Below are 14,374 nucleotides of genomic sequence, written 5' to 3' on the forward strand. Positions count from 1 at the left end.
CCATGTAATCAAAATTTATTGGGAGCCCTGCATCATGTTCCTCTCTCTCTCTCTACTCTCCACAGTGGCTGAATAGCCAAAAGGCGACAATAGCGCATGGCATTTCGTAGCGCCTCACGATAAGGCGATGCGCCAGCTTTTACATGTAGTGCATCGTCTTTAGCGCGGTGGTAGCGGTACGCGGTAGAAAGGTTGTAAATTTTCCAAATTTGATTTAATATTTTTTTTTATATACCAGAGTAACAAAAAAGTTGTAATGGATAATAAAAACAGCGTTGCGAAATTAAATACTTCGTCGTCTTTGTTTATACAACCCAAAGCTACTTGAATATCCCGCGATTTCTGCCACTCTCTCCCCATGGCGTCAAAACAACGCTTACTCACTAAGCCTAACAGCTGTTCGATTCCAGACGCTATCTTAAAATTTGAGGCGTTTCGTCGCCAGAATTGTATAGTGCGGGCGTATTCAGACATGAAAAGCTTTGTTCACCATTTGCAGCGTACGCAGAACAGTGGAGCGGCAACGACGAATTGGTGGTGAGGCGAGCGGCCGCAGCATCGCCGGACGTCACCATCTTGCCCTTAATGCGTCCGTGTTTACATGCACGGAGAAAATCGACTTCACCATCTCAATCCAGCCCTGCTTAGCGCATCAACGCGATGCGGTTTCCAAGCGCATTACCCCTGTTTATACGAATGCGATGCGCTAGCTGTCGCATTCATGTAAACACGGCTAATGGCTAGAACGCTTGACTCCTGCGCCAGAGTACCCTGGTGCGAACACGGCCGCGTTTCGGTTGACGGGTGGAATAACTTTATTGAACCCATCAAGAAATCGGAGGGCTTTCCGCAGGCTGGAATCCCAATTGAGATTCAGCTTTCTTTTAGACCTCCATTCAAGCTGATCATTAAAGCTTCCCAGAGCACCATATTCCTGCCCAGCTCGTTGTAGCTAGAACATGACCACACCACGTGTATCATGCAATTTCGTTACAATGTTTACACTTACGCGGGCCCTGGATCGTGGTGCCATCTTAGTGGAGGCAAACTGTTAGGCGCTCGTCTATATTGACGATTCCAAAGCACTTAAAAAAATTCTATGAGGTCGAAATCGATCTAGAGCCCTCCACTACAGCGTCCCTTATACCCTAATTTTTGAGATATTGTACCATTAATCGCTCATGCTGTCCTGGAAAAAATGTGTCCCTCTTTTGCGGCGGATCTGATTGGCCGAGGCGGGATGACGTCATAGAGATCTCAACCAATCACAGCACCACCACAGTTGCGCGAATGCGTGCCTTATATGGCCATATGTCAACCAATGGACAATCACTAATTTATTACTAATTAGGTAATTAATTATTGTTTAATAATATTTACTTGAGCAATTATATAACCACTTAACGTCTAACTGATTAATTAATTCCCTCGGCGGCCGCTTTTCGGTGGAGGCGAAAAGCAAAGCGCCCGTGTGCTGTGCGATGTCAGTGCACGTTAAAGAACCCCAGGTGGTCGAAATTTCAGGAGTCCTCCACTACGGCGTCTCTCATAGCCTGAGTTGCTTTGGGACGTTAAACCCCACAAACCAACCAACCAATTCCTAATTAGTGCCATTTGCGCATAAGAATGCGGCACTCAGGCTTTCGCCTAAACTACGTTAGTCGCTCAAGTCCCTCTTTTTTTCTCCATTTATCACGTCCCTTTGATAGGGAAATAGACGTCTGTCTTTGCCTGTCGCGCTGACATATATCGCACAGTACACGGACGCCTCTTCGTTTCGCCTCCATCGGAACGCAGCCGCCGAGGTCGGGTTCAAACCCGGGTACTCCGGCACAGTAGTCGGGCGTCTTGCCATTGCACCACGCCGGCGGGGCGGAGTACCCAGGTTCGATCCCGACCGCCGGCTGCTGCGTTTCGACGGAGGCGAAACGAAGAGGCGTCCGTGTGCTGTGCGATATCAGGGCATGTTAAAGATGCGCAGGTGGTCGAAATTACTCCGTAGCCCTCGATTATACGCACCCCTTTTTCTCTTTCCACTTTCACTCCCGCCTTCCTCCCTTCCCTGAACAAGGCCGCTTACACTAACGCAGTGGAATTGCAGAGGTCTCAAGAACAGCAAGAAGCGGGATGAACTCCGCCTCTTCCTTGAGACCTCTGAATTTCTCGTTGCCGCGGTTGCCCTTCAGGAACCCGGCGCAGGCGTCAAGCTCACAAATTACACTACATTTCAACACAACCCGCAGACATGTATACTTGTTCACAGGCAATATACTGCACAGAAAGCCACACTACCCACAACAGCACCGTTCGCGTACACAATGGTGTCGGTACATGCCCCTAAGGCGGTCTGACCCACCTGTACACATTCTAAACATTTATTGTCCCCCGAAACTTAAGAATGTTACGTTAAGCGAAATTTTCACGCAAGCTATGCAGGTAGCGGGAAAGGACCCACTTCTGACTGTCGGTGATTTTAATGCTCAGAGCGGGCTCTGGGGGTATCCCCGGGAGAACAAACGTGGGAGGAAGCTGGCGGAACTTCTCTCTACACTCGGACTCACCCTCCACACTGACCCCACCAACCCAACACGTGTAGGAAATTCGATTCAACGAGACCCGGACCTCACATTTACACGCAACATACGCCATGCCGACTGGCTGAACACAGGAAACTCTTGGTAGCGATCACTGTATAATCTACGCAACCATCTACACGCGTCCACTGAAACACCCAAAAACACAAGCTTGTGTCCCGGACTGGACAAAATTCCGCCCCTCTCTGTCTACCGTAGACCCCCTTCAGTCGGGATATGACACCTGGTACAAATCACTCACGTCTGCACTAAAACAACACGAAAGGCAGATACAGCTCACGGAAACGCAAACGGACGTAGACAACCACCTCCTACATCTTTGGGAGGCCCGCCGCAGCCTCACCAAAAGATGAAAAAAAAAAAAACAGAAACATAACAAACTCCTCAAAAAACGTATCAAGCCGCGGAATATGTTACTCAGCTAGCCGACACACTGGGTAGACAGGTGCAACACGGCTGCGCGCCAGATGTCTGGTCGTAATACGTGGCGCCTATTCCGCGCACTCATCGATCCAACACAAACACGCACGGAAACCCAACGCCACATACATAAAGTCATGCACAACTTTACAGGAACGACAACACAGCTAGCGCACACACTCAGGGACCGATACCTGTGCACCACCAAGGACCCCCGGGCGGTTGCCTAAACGTATGCAGGCAAAAAGAACACGGAGTTGGACACTCCGTTCCAGCTCCACGACCTCCTGGCAGCCCTAAGCAAGATGAAACGCGGCACTGCACACGGGCGCGACAAGGTTACGGTCAAGCTTTTGGCCAACCTTCCCGATGCAGCATATGTCGTGCTTCTCAAATACTACATCAATAGTATTTGGGACGGAGACACATCCTCTCCCTCTCGATTAGAAGTAGGCTCTCGTCACTTTTATCCCGAAAACCGGCAAACCTATTGATGTGGAGAACCTTCGCCCCATCTCTCTCATGTCTTGTGTCGGCAAGCTGATGGAGACAATGGTGCGCGACAAACTCTCCGAATTTCTCGAAACACAGCACATTTTCGCGGACACCATGTTCGGTTTCCGCCCTCAAAAATCAGCACAGGAAAGGCGCATTTGACAATGTGAAGCACGAAGTAATCCTCGATCACCTGAGTCACACCAACTGTGGTAAGAAAACACTCAGTTACATAAAACAATTACTTACAGACCGTCAAGCCTACATACGCATACAAGATGCGGAACACGGGCCATACACCATCGGCTCGAGGGGAACACCTCAAGGCGCTGTCTTGTCTCCCTTCCTCTTCAATTTAGCCATGCGTCATCTTCCCTCCAAATTGGCTTCTCTTCCCGGGATACATCACGCACTTTACGCGGATGATATCACGATCTGGGCAACGCAAGGTAACCTGGGTCACATGGAGTCCTGCCTGCAGGCAGCGGCAACCGTAGTCAACGACTACGCGACCTACTGTGGATTCCAGTGCACCCCAGCTAAATCTGAATTTGTGCACGTACTACGTCCCTCCCCTCGAGACACAACTCAGCTTCGCATCAGTCTCCCCTCGGGACCGATCCGGGAAGCCAGAGATCCGCGTCCTTGACCTCTTCATACACCATCAACACAGAGTTGACACCACTCTGGCCAAACTTCGCATGGTGGGAGACCAGGTGGGCCGTATGGTCCGCCGGGTCTCCAACAAGCGGGGCGGATTACGAAGCAAGGATGCACTGCGGCTTGCCCATGCTTTTGTAACGAGCAGAATCCTCTACTCGACACCCTATACTTGTACCTGCGTAAACACGATGAGGATCGATTCGAGGCCATCCACCGGAAAGTCATCAAGCGGGCTCTCGACCTTCCGGTCAGCACGTCCAACCAGAGACTTCTGGCTCTGGGCGTAGTGAACACCTTCCGGGAGCTACGAGAAGCCCACTTACTAAGCCAATACAGGCGTCTTACACAGACCACGTCCGGTCGCCGCCTCTTGGACCGACTACACATCAAACACGATTACCACATTGAGGAAAGGGTGAGAGTGCCAGAACTCTGCAGACGCGCCCTCCAGGTCCGACCCCCTCCCCGCAACATGTCCAAGGAAGACCATAACGGTCGTCGCCAGGCGCGCGCGGAAGCGTTGGAGCGATACTATGGTCACCAGCAACACGTGTATTATGTGGATGTTGGCGGCCCTTACCATGGGGGGTGGTATACGGCTGCAGTCGTACACAACACAAACACGGTTAACGGGCTAACTTTCAAAGCCTACAGCACAACTCACGCGGAGGAGATTGCTGTCGCTCTGGCTCTCAGTATTCCCAATTTGAAACACATCATCACCGACTCGCGAGGGGCCTGTCGGAATTATAGGCTGGGATGGGCTCCCCCGCTTGCCGGGCATATACTGCAATCTAGCTGCCGATATAGACCCAACTCCGCATAACCTCATTTGGGCACCCGGTCACCAGGGACTCAAGGGAAACGAACAAGCCGATCAGGTGCCCCGCCGGGGTGGTGCAGTGGTAAGACGCCCGACTACTGTGCCGGAGTACCTGGGTTCGAACCCGACCTCGGCGGCTGCGTTTCGATGGAGGCGAAACGAAGAGGCGTCCGTGTGCTGTGCGATGTCAGCGCACGTTAAAGATCCCCAGGTGGTCCAAATTACTTCGAAGCCCTCCACTACGGCCCCTCTTTCTCTCTATCTACTTTCTCTCCCGCCTTCATCCCTTCCCTTACGGCGCGGTTCAGGTGTCCACAGCTACAAGTGTGACAGACTGCGCCTTTCCCTTCCTGTGAACCAATCAATCAATCAACCGCCCGCGCACTCTCTCCCCGGGCTGTCTCCGTCCTTGGAAGCCTACTCCCAATCAGACAATCTGGCCCTTACATTCAAAGATATCACCGGTTACTATAAGGAGAAGCACAGGCGCTACCCGGCCCCTTGTAAGGGACTGGATCGCGCTGACGAGCGCCTCCTCATCAAAATTTTTACCAATACTATACTGTGCCCGGCGGTGCTTAAACATTTCAACCCGTCGTTTGATGGTGCATGTCAGTAATGTGGGGAGGTGGCTGACACCTTCCACGTGGTCTGGGCGTGCCAGTCAAACAACCCCAATCCAACTAGAGAGGACTGGGAGGCGGCCCTGCTCGGCTGTCAAGACCTCAAGGCTCAAAATGCCTTGGCTCAACGGACGCGGGCGGCGTTGCTTGCCAATGGGGCCCCGGAATAGGGGCTCCACCTAGCATTGTGAGGGGAGGAGACCGATACGTCTCAAACCCAAACGCCTCTCTAACCATTTAATTGTAAATAAATGTTTTAACCACCACCACCTCCCTTCCCTTACGGTACAGTGTCCATAGTTCAGGTGTGACAGATACGGCGCCTTCCTTTCCTGTTGCTGTGGCTGTAGGAAGAAAGAAAAGAAAATGCACGGGCCTGCTACTAGCTCTGTAGCTGAGCCACCTCCGCTGCCTCGTGCGGACAGAACTGATTTATTTATAGGAAGGGAAAGGCGAGGTAACTGTCTCACTTGTTTTCTGTGAACACCGCAACCGCGCCGTTAGGGAAGGGAGGAAGGTGGGAGTGAACGTGGAAAGAGAGAAAGAGGAGCACAGAAGTAGAGAAGATAAAGAAGAGGGAGATAAAGACGCGCGCCGCAACAGCCGTCGTCCACCGCCGAAGCGGCGGCGGGTGCAATGACGGCCTACAACGATAAATATTCGGTGGCTGGCTAGCCCCCGCCGCAAGCGGCGTTCTACCGTCCCAGCCCCGTAGGGCTAGAAACGGCCACCCTTCGACGCTTCCTTTCCTGTGAACCAAAGATTCACCACCTCCATGCCGTAGGCAATCAGCTAGATGACTAAACAACTTGGCGGGAGATGATAGTAACAAGCGTGCTAAGCGGTCATCGCGCCATAAAATGCCTATGGCACCCCACGGTGCTCAATTTAAGGCTGGCAAGAAAACATTTGATAGAGCGCCGAGATTTGCAACGAATTCGGGAACAATGCGGAAGTATTCATGTATTGCTGCAATGAATCGAGATAAATGTCATTGCATCTTTTTTTAATCCTTTCCTGTGAACCAATTTAAAAAAATTACCGACGATTACGTTACTTCCTAATGCGAAATTTGAGCGCAGCAAATAAGCTGTTTCACCTTTTCGATAGATTGAGGCAAAGAAATCGAGCAACACATGTATGCGCTATCACAGAATTTTTTTTTTTATTTTTCACACGTATTCCTTTAACAAAGACTCCCTTCTCGGCGGCGGCGATGAGCTTCTGCTTCAGCCTCGCTTACACCTGGTAATAGTCCGGAAGAAAAAAAAAGGGAGGCGTATCACTATGCGCTCGTTTCGTGGCCGAGTGGTTTCTGTGTAAACAGGCACGTTTGCAATAACTTGCTTCGCGTGCCTGGACATCTTCGCAGTGCGGGTCTTGTAGAAAAAAAATCCGCTCCGATGAGGCAGTCGATGTCGCTGCGTTGCGCAGAGTGGGAGGCTGTTTTTGCACGCCGTGAATGCGCAATCACGTGACACAAAAGTGACGTGGGGCTACTACGTCACTTCTGCGTGTCCTGTCGACGTTTTTTTTTTTTGTTTTTTTTATTTTACTTTTTTATTCTACTGTGGCGGTGGGAAAATCGCTTGGCCGTCGGAGCGCGGCTTAGAGCTGGCGGAGGGAGAGCATCTAGCCGTCCGCACTTAACAGCACGCACGCTTTCTTCTATATTTTTTTCCTATTAGTGGGGAGAGGTTGAAAGGAGAGTCGGGTAAAGCCCCTCAATAAAGGGGCTTTAGGGGCGGGCAGGCTAGCCAACGTAGACAGCGTGGTTTCAAACGAGTGATGGATTGGAGCTGCACTCGGTAAAGCAGTATGCACGCTTGCTTCCTTTCTTCTTTTCCCCTAGCTGTGATGTATGGACTCGTTTGCCTTGAGAGGCAGCGGAGGGAGTGCTGAAGATTTTCTGTGTCGTTTACTTGGCTCAGTCAACCGCTTTTGCACCTTAAAAGTTACGCCTCGTTTATGTACATACAACTATGTATATATATATATATATATATAGTGACGTATCCATAAGCTAAGTAACATCTTGTATAATTTCACAGCTTAATTCCAAACATCAACGTTTACGCGCAAGATATGCTGTAAAGTTATTTGCTTTTTGCCACTACAAAACAGCATGTTTGTGGGCGCGCGTGTGTGCAAATAACTCATGCGCAGGCACTCAATATATTTGTGGCCCCACATAAGGTCACTACTCTTGCACGTTTTCATCGTAGTGAGGAAGCAAACTCACTATCCCTGCAGCGCGCTGCGAATCAGCAGACTCGCGACTCGAAGTCCCTGGCTTCGAATACCAGCTCTAACCCCGCCAGACCACCGAAAGAAAGAGAACGAAAGCAAAAGGCTGCGAACGCACAAAATCTGCGCTCACTCATTCCCCCGGGGGAGGAAAATTCTGTTTTTCTGCTTGGAGCCATGGGGGAGGGAGAAGACTGTGTTGGAGGAGGAGCCGGCCTTGGCGTGGACAAAACTAACTGCCGCGAGTGCTTTACAGAAGAAAAATACAGAAGAAAGTGTGCGTGCTATTAAGTGCGGATGGCTAGATGCTCTCCCTCCGCCAGCTCCAAGCCGCGCTCCGACGGCCAAACGATTTTCTCACCGCCCCAGTAGAATAATAAAAAAAAACAAAAAAAAAGAAAACAAAAAAAAAGAAAACAAAAAAACACGTCGACAGGACACGCAGAAGTGACGTAGTAGCCCCACGTCACTTTTGTGTCACGTGATTGCGCGTTCACGGTGTGCAAAAATACCCTCCCGCGCAGAGTGGAGGGCACCCCTGGTGAGCTTGCGAGGCAGCGAAAACGCGACACGAACAAAAACGACAAACAAAGCATACAAATTCACCGAATCCGATTTTTTCTTCTTAAAAAAGGTGGTTTTTATGGAGTTGATGGCAAATGTAAGTTGTATTAAGCTTGCCGACAAAGCAGCTATTATTTCCTCTCGTCAAGAGCAGGCACTATTTTTCATCGCGGATGCGAGGAGCGCGAACGCTCTAGCTTTGGCAGTGTTGTACTTGTATGAAACGCAATCATACGTTTGAACGCGCTCCAAGGAACGCCTCGCAACAGTCACCGCAAAAGCGGGAAATACCTTGTCCACGACAGTATGAACCATTAAAGGCATTCGCCTTAATAAAAATTAGAAGTGCTTTCGGGTCTTTTTCTTCAGCACGCGCACGGCCCCACGCAGATGCGCCGAAGAAGAAGGCGAGGAGCGTCGTTTGCCGAGGTGGCAGCTGGGCCGTCGGCTGCGTCGGCGACGATGGAACCGCAACGCGATGTCCCCATGGCCGAGGCTGCCCTCGAGCCTCCCAGGCTGCCGGTGCCCAAGCAAGGAGGAGACCTCCAGGTATATTTCGTCGTATACATGCCGTCGGCAGAGCGCGCGCAGCAATTTCCGCGTAGAACAGCTATGGCACACCCCTTCGAAATCGCAATTCTACGAGAACTGAAGGAGTTATAGCTTCGAAAGATACACTAGCGCCTCCCAAATAAACCGTACTTCAGTAACCATTTTCGAGCGTAGTCGCATTACGTTGATTTACACCATCAAATGTCCAAATGTGAGCTGGGATGTGTGTAGGCGTCATATCGTGCGCGTCAAACGATCTCTAGCATTGCCCATGAACACATTTGTGATCCAAAGTAAAACTAGACCGCCAGTTCATACAAATGAAATTAATGGCATTTGATTCCAAATGCTGCTAGCTGTATATATACGCGCATCATACCTGCGCTATTGTGTTGCATTATCATCAACTGGTATGGCATTTTGCAGTCCTGGACCTCGCGGAAATCGGCACAGCATGGTATATTGCACGTGAGAGAAGGCAGCTGAACTCGTATCAACTTCTTGCAGCCTCGTCACAAGGGTCCGCTGCTGTGGATGCTGATGTTCGCGCTGAGTCAGATGTCGCGCACCTTCAGCCGCCTGGTGTTGCTGGCCGTGGGCGCGCTGTACCCGGCCTATCTGTCCTGCAAGGCAGTTCATTCGCGTTCGCCGCGTGACTACGTGCGCTGGATGATGTACTGGGTGGTGTTCGCCGCCTTCCTGAGCATCGAGCCGTTCGCCGACCTGATATTCGGCTGCTGCCTGCCGCTGTACGCCGAGCTGAAGATTGCGTTCGTCTTCTGGCTCCAGTCGAGCGCCACGCGTGGTGCCAGCCTCGTCTTCCGCAAGCTGCTGCTGCCGGAGTTCACGAAGCGCGAGAGCGAGATCGACACCCATCTCGGACAGCTGCACGCACGTGCCTCGCAGGTGAGCGCTACCGAGGTTATAGAAATGGCTGTGGTTTAGCTCCGGTTAAATGTAGTGTGAAGCGATAGCTGAATTTGGTCGTTGTTGTCGCTGTCGGTGTTGACAAAGAAGCGACAGCGGCTGCAGCGTCGGCCTTCTGTGCTGCTCATCGCTCACGCCTTGCAGCATGGTCGCGACGGCGTTTCGCAAGACGCGCTTCTCATATTCCGGCGTTTACGCCGCTCTTTTTGCTGACGCCTAGATTGAACGCCCGGCGGGGTCAGCTTCGTATATGCGTGAATCGCCTGATGAGGTCATGACTGGGTGTGACGTCATCATGACGTCAGTTCTGGTTATTACACATGGGCGGACGGACGTAACATCCGGTCGCAACTTGTCACGACGTCACCGGGTGATGACGTCATAGTCAGTCATATCAGTCATTATCATCACACTCACTACCACTATCATTATCTACCACTAACTAGTGGTGGCGGTCTCCATGACAACCGCGCTGGCATGAATAATAATTGGTCCACAGAAAAGGAAAGGCACAGTATCTGTCACACTTCTGTGGATACCTGAACCGCGCCGTAAGGGATGCGAGAAAGTGGTTTATGGATTGTGGGGTTTAATGTCCTAAAGCTACTTTGGCTATGAGATACACCGTAGTGGAGGGCTCCAGAGTAATTTCGACCACCATGGGGGTTCTTTAACCTGTACTGACATCTCACAGCACACGGGCTCCTTGCTTTTTGCTTCCACAGAAAAGCAGCCGTCGCGGCAGGGATTTGATCCCGCATCTTTGGGTGCAGCAGTTGAGCTCCACCACCACGGTGGGGCGGAGCCCTGCCGGGGTGGCGCAGTGGTAAGACGTTCGACCACTGTGCCGGAGTTCCCGGGTTCAAACCCGACCACGGCGGCTGCGTTTCGATGGAGGCGAAATGAAGTGGCGTCCGTGTGCTGTGCGATGTCAGCGCACGTTAAAGATCCCCAGGTGGTCGAAATTACTCCATAGCCCTCCACTACGGCTCCTCTTTCTCTCTTTCCTCTTTCACTCCCACCTTCCTCCCTTCCCTTACGGCGCGGTTCAGGTGTCCACAGAGCAAGTGTGACAGATACTGCACCTTTCCCTTCCTGTGAACCAACCAACGGTGGGGCGGATGGGAGAAAGGTGGAAGTGGAGAAAAGGGCCGTAGTGTAGGGGCTCTGGAGTAATTTCGACCGCCTGGGGATCTTTAACATGCGCTGACATCGCACAGCACACGGACGCCTCTTCGTTTCGCTTCCATCGAAACGCAGACGCCGGCGGTTGGGTTTGAACTCGAGTACTCCAGCACAGTAATCGAGCATCTTAACCTCTGCACCACCGCGGCGGGGCCTATCGACGTTACCTGTTTGAATATAATTAAATTGGTTTATACTATAGTGAACTATAGTTGATACAAAAGGAAAGGCGCAGTATACCTGTTACGCTTTGTCCGTGAACCTGAACCGCTCTATGAGCGATGGGAGGAAGGGGGGAAAGGAGAAAGATGTGGCGCATAGGGCTACGAAATAATTTCGACCATCTTCACATACGCTGACATCGCACAGCGCACGGGCGAATTTGCGTTTCGCCTCCATTTAAACGCGACTAACCTGTTTGGGCTGGAACCCGGGCACTCCGGTTCAGTAGCCGAGCGTCCTCTGAACGACCGCGGAGGGTCAACGTTCCCTCCCCGGCACATGTCGCCTCTTTTCGGGGCTTTACAGCTGTCATTTGCTTTTTGTGCCAGCTAAGAGAAGCAACGTGGAGGTTAAACCGCACTGCGCCTTGGTTACTACTAACTGCACGCACTGTAGCCGGGTGAGTGCTGTAGACGGCCATGTTTCCTTACCTGCAAAATACGCGCAGGTACTTTATCCGCGAGAGCTTAGTGAAGTGGACTCCCACAGAGACGAGGTGCGCGGTGACGCACTGGTTAAGATTCTCGACTATTGTGCCGGAGTTTGGTTGGTTTGGTTGGTTCATAGGAAGGGAAAGGCGCAGTATCTGTCACACTTGCTCTGTGGACACCTGAACCGCGCCGTAAGGGAAGGGATGAAGGTGGGAGTGAAAGTGGATTTAGGTGCGATCCCGACCGCCGGCGGCTGCGTCATTGAGGCGTACAGAGAGGCGTCCGTCTGCTGTGCGATTCCAATGCACGTTAAAGATCCTCAAGTGGTCTAAATTACTCCATAGCCCTCCACTACGGTACCTCTTTCTCTCTCTCCAATTTCACTCCCACCTCCCTTCCCTTACGGCGCTGTGCAGGTGTCTACAGAAAAAGAGCGATGCAGAATCTGTATTGTAATGCGAAAGCACAATTGCTGCTGTTGGTTGCTTCTGGTTGCTTCTAGTTGCTTAATTCACTTCTTGTTTGCCAATTTTAGTATTTGGTGCTTTCAAATAGCGCGCCAGTCCCTTCCTATGTCCTTTTTTAGGCTCTACTTCCGGTTGCGTGAAGTCACATCCTCTACCTGACATTCACTTCTTGTTTCCCCATTTTTTTATTTGGTACTTTCAAAGTGCGCGTCAATCCCTTCCTATGCCACTTTTTTTCGGCTCTACTTCCGGTTACGTGACATCACATCCCTCACGTCATATCCACTACAGCACCCCTTTCTTTTCCGCTTTCACTCCCATCTTCCTTCCCTTACCACGCGGTTCAGGTGTACACAGAAGTGAGACAGATATTGCGCCTTTCCTTTCCTGTGAAACAGTTATTCTAATTAATTAACTTATTTACCTAAATAATTTTCGGACACAACATTACGTCACCCTCTATCGATTGACACCACTCATTAACCTCTACCACTTCACAATTACAACTGCTGCGGACACGATTTTGTGGACACGTTCCGCGGACACGCCTGTCGACACAGTAATTTAGTTTAGTTTGTGGGGTTTTAACGCCGCAAAGCAACTCAGGCTTTAAGAGACGCCGTAGTGGAGAACTCCGGGGTTCTTTAACGTGCACTGACATCGCACAGTACACGGGCGCCTTGCTTCTCGCCTCCATCGAAAAGCGGCCGCCGAGGCCGAGTTTCGATCCCGCATCCCTGGGAACAGTGGTCGAACAAAAGGCAATGCTTTCGCATTAATAAGTATGGCATATACTGCACCTTCCCTTTTATGTGAACCAATCATCTATGAATGCTAAAGCATTACTTCGCTATGTCCACAGTTTTCTGTCGCAAAATCGTGTCCGCAGCGGTTGTGAGTAAGCGGTAAAGGTTAATGAATGGTGTCAATCAATAGAGGGGGACATAATGTTGTGTCCGAAAAAATAAGCCAATAAGTTAATCAGGCAATTAGAATAACTGGCTCACAGGAAAGGGAAGGCGCCGTATCAGTCATACCTGCCTTGTGGACGCCTGAACCGCGCCGTAAGAGAAGAGAGGGAGGTGGAAGGAAAGCGGAAAAAGAGAAGGGGGTGCCGTAGTGGATATTATGTCAAGGATGTGACGTCACGCAACCGGAAGCAGAGACGAAAAGGAGCATAAGAAGGGATTGGCGCGTAATTTGAAAGTACCAAAGGCTAAAATGAGTAAACAAGAAGTGAGTTAGGCAACTAGAAGCAACCAACAGCAGCATCCGTGCTTTTGCATTACTCGAATGCAGAATCTGCAGTCCTTTTTATTTTTTGAACGCTAGCTTGCCTGGGATACGCGCAGATGTGCACAGGTGAACGCAGGTGCGGGGCGGTGGTAAATTGACCTCTATACTCGTGTACCTGTGCGTACAGACACAAATACAAAATGAGGGGATACTGGAAGGCTGGGCAGCGAGTCAAAGCAATGTGTTATAGGTTACGCAAAGTTATGGGTGGTGCTTGTACACTGCATACATATAACCAGTCTTCAATTGTGCCTTCTAGGTGGGCGCTTCGACCGCCCGCTACGTGACGCAGGTGGTGATGCAGACGGTGTTCAGCCATATCCGCGACAACTACAGCATTGCCGATTTGGTGTCTTCCGACCTCAAGCTGAGCCTGTTCGACCCAGCGGGTGAGGGCTCCTCATCACTCGAGGACCCCTCCGAGATGGCTCTGGGAGACCAGGGCGGGCGCCGCAAGCCTCACCGACGCGCAGCCGACGACGACGCCAAGCGGCGCAAGCTCAGCACCAACACGCTGTAGACGCGGTCACACGCGCTGCAACGCCGACGGCACGCGCACTCTTATTTTCGCGCACGGGGACGAAATTCACCAGCAGCGAAGCAGGTAGGAAAAGGTGGAGTCGTCGAGACGAGGACAAGCTCGCTTTTTTTTTCTTTTTTTTTTGCAAAGAAGTGGAGGTCATCCTGCGACCTGTAAGGCACCCTCGAGACCTCGCGATCTTTCTGGAACCTCTGCCTCCGGTGTTCGCAGTGTGTCAAAATTAGTGTGCAGGGACATAGAGGTGAAACGCGGGGCAGCAAGAATTAGTCTGTGGGGCAAGAAAATTTAAAAGGGACTTTTCTTGTTTCGTTGCAATAAAAGTGC

The 14,374-nt window shown here is 51.2% G+C and overlaps 1 protein-coding gene across 1 annotated transcript; it reads left to right on the top strand.

Moving 5' to 3' along the window:
• The first annotated feature begins 8,909 nt into the window (after positions 1-8,909).
• LOC146195313 (uncharacterized protein T19C3.4-like) lies at positions 8,910-14,136 on the top strand. Its single transcript, XM_084596212.1, has 3 exons — positions 8,910-8,978; positions 9,489-9,887; positions 13,769-14,136. The coding sequence occupies exons 1-3, from the start codon at positions 8,916-8,918 to the stop codon at positions 14,027-14,029; spliced, it is 723 nt and encodes a 240-aa protein (XP_084452338.1). The 5' UTR covers positions 8,910-8,915; the 3' UTR covers positions 14,030-14,136.
• The last annotated feature ends 238 nt before the right edge of the window (positions 14,137-14,374 follow it).

Source organism: Amblyomma maculatum, chromosome 3 (genome assembly GCF_055883805.1).
Source record: "Amblyomma maculatum isolate TAMU_Amacu chromosome 3, ASM5588380v1, whole genome shotgun sequence".
NCBI classification, from domain to species: domain Eukaryota; kingdom Metazoa; phylum Arthropoda; class Arachnida; order Ixodida; family Ixodidae; genus Amblyomma; species Amblyomma maculatum.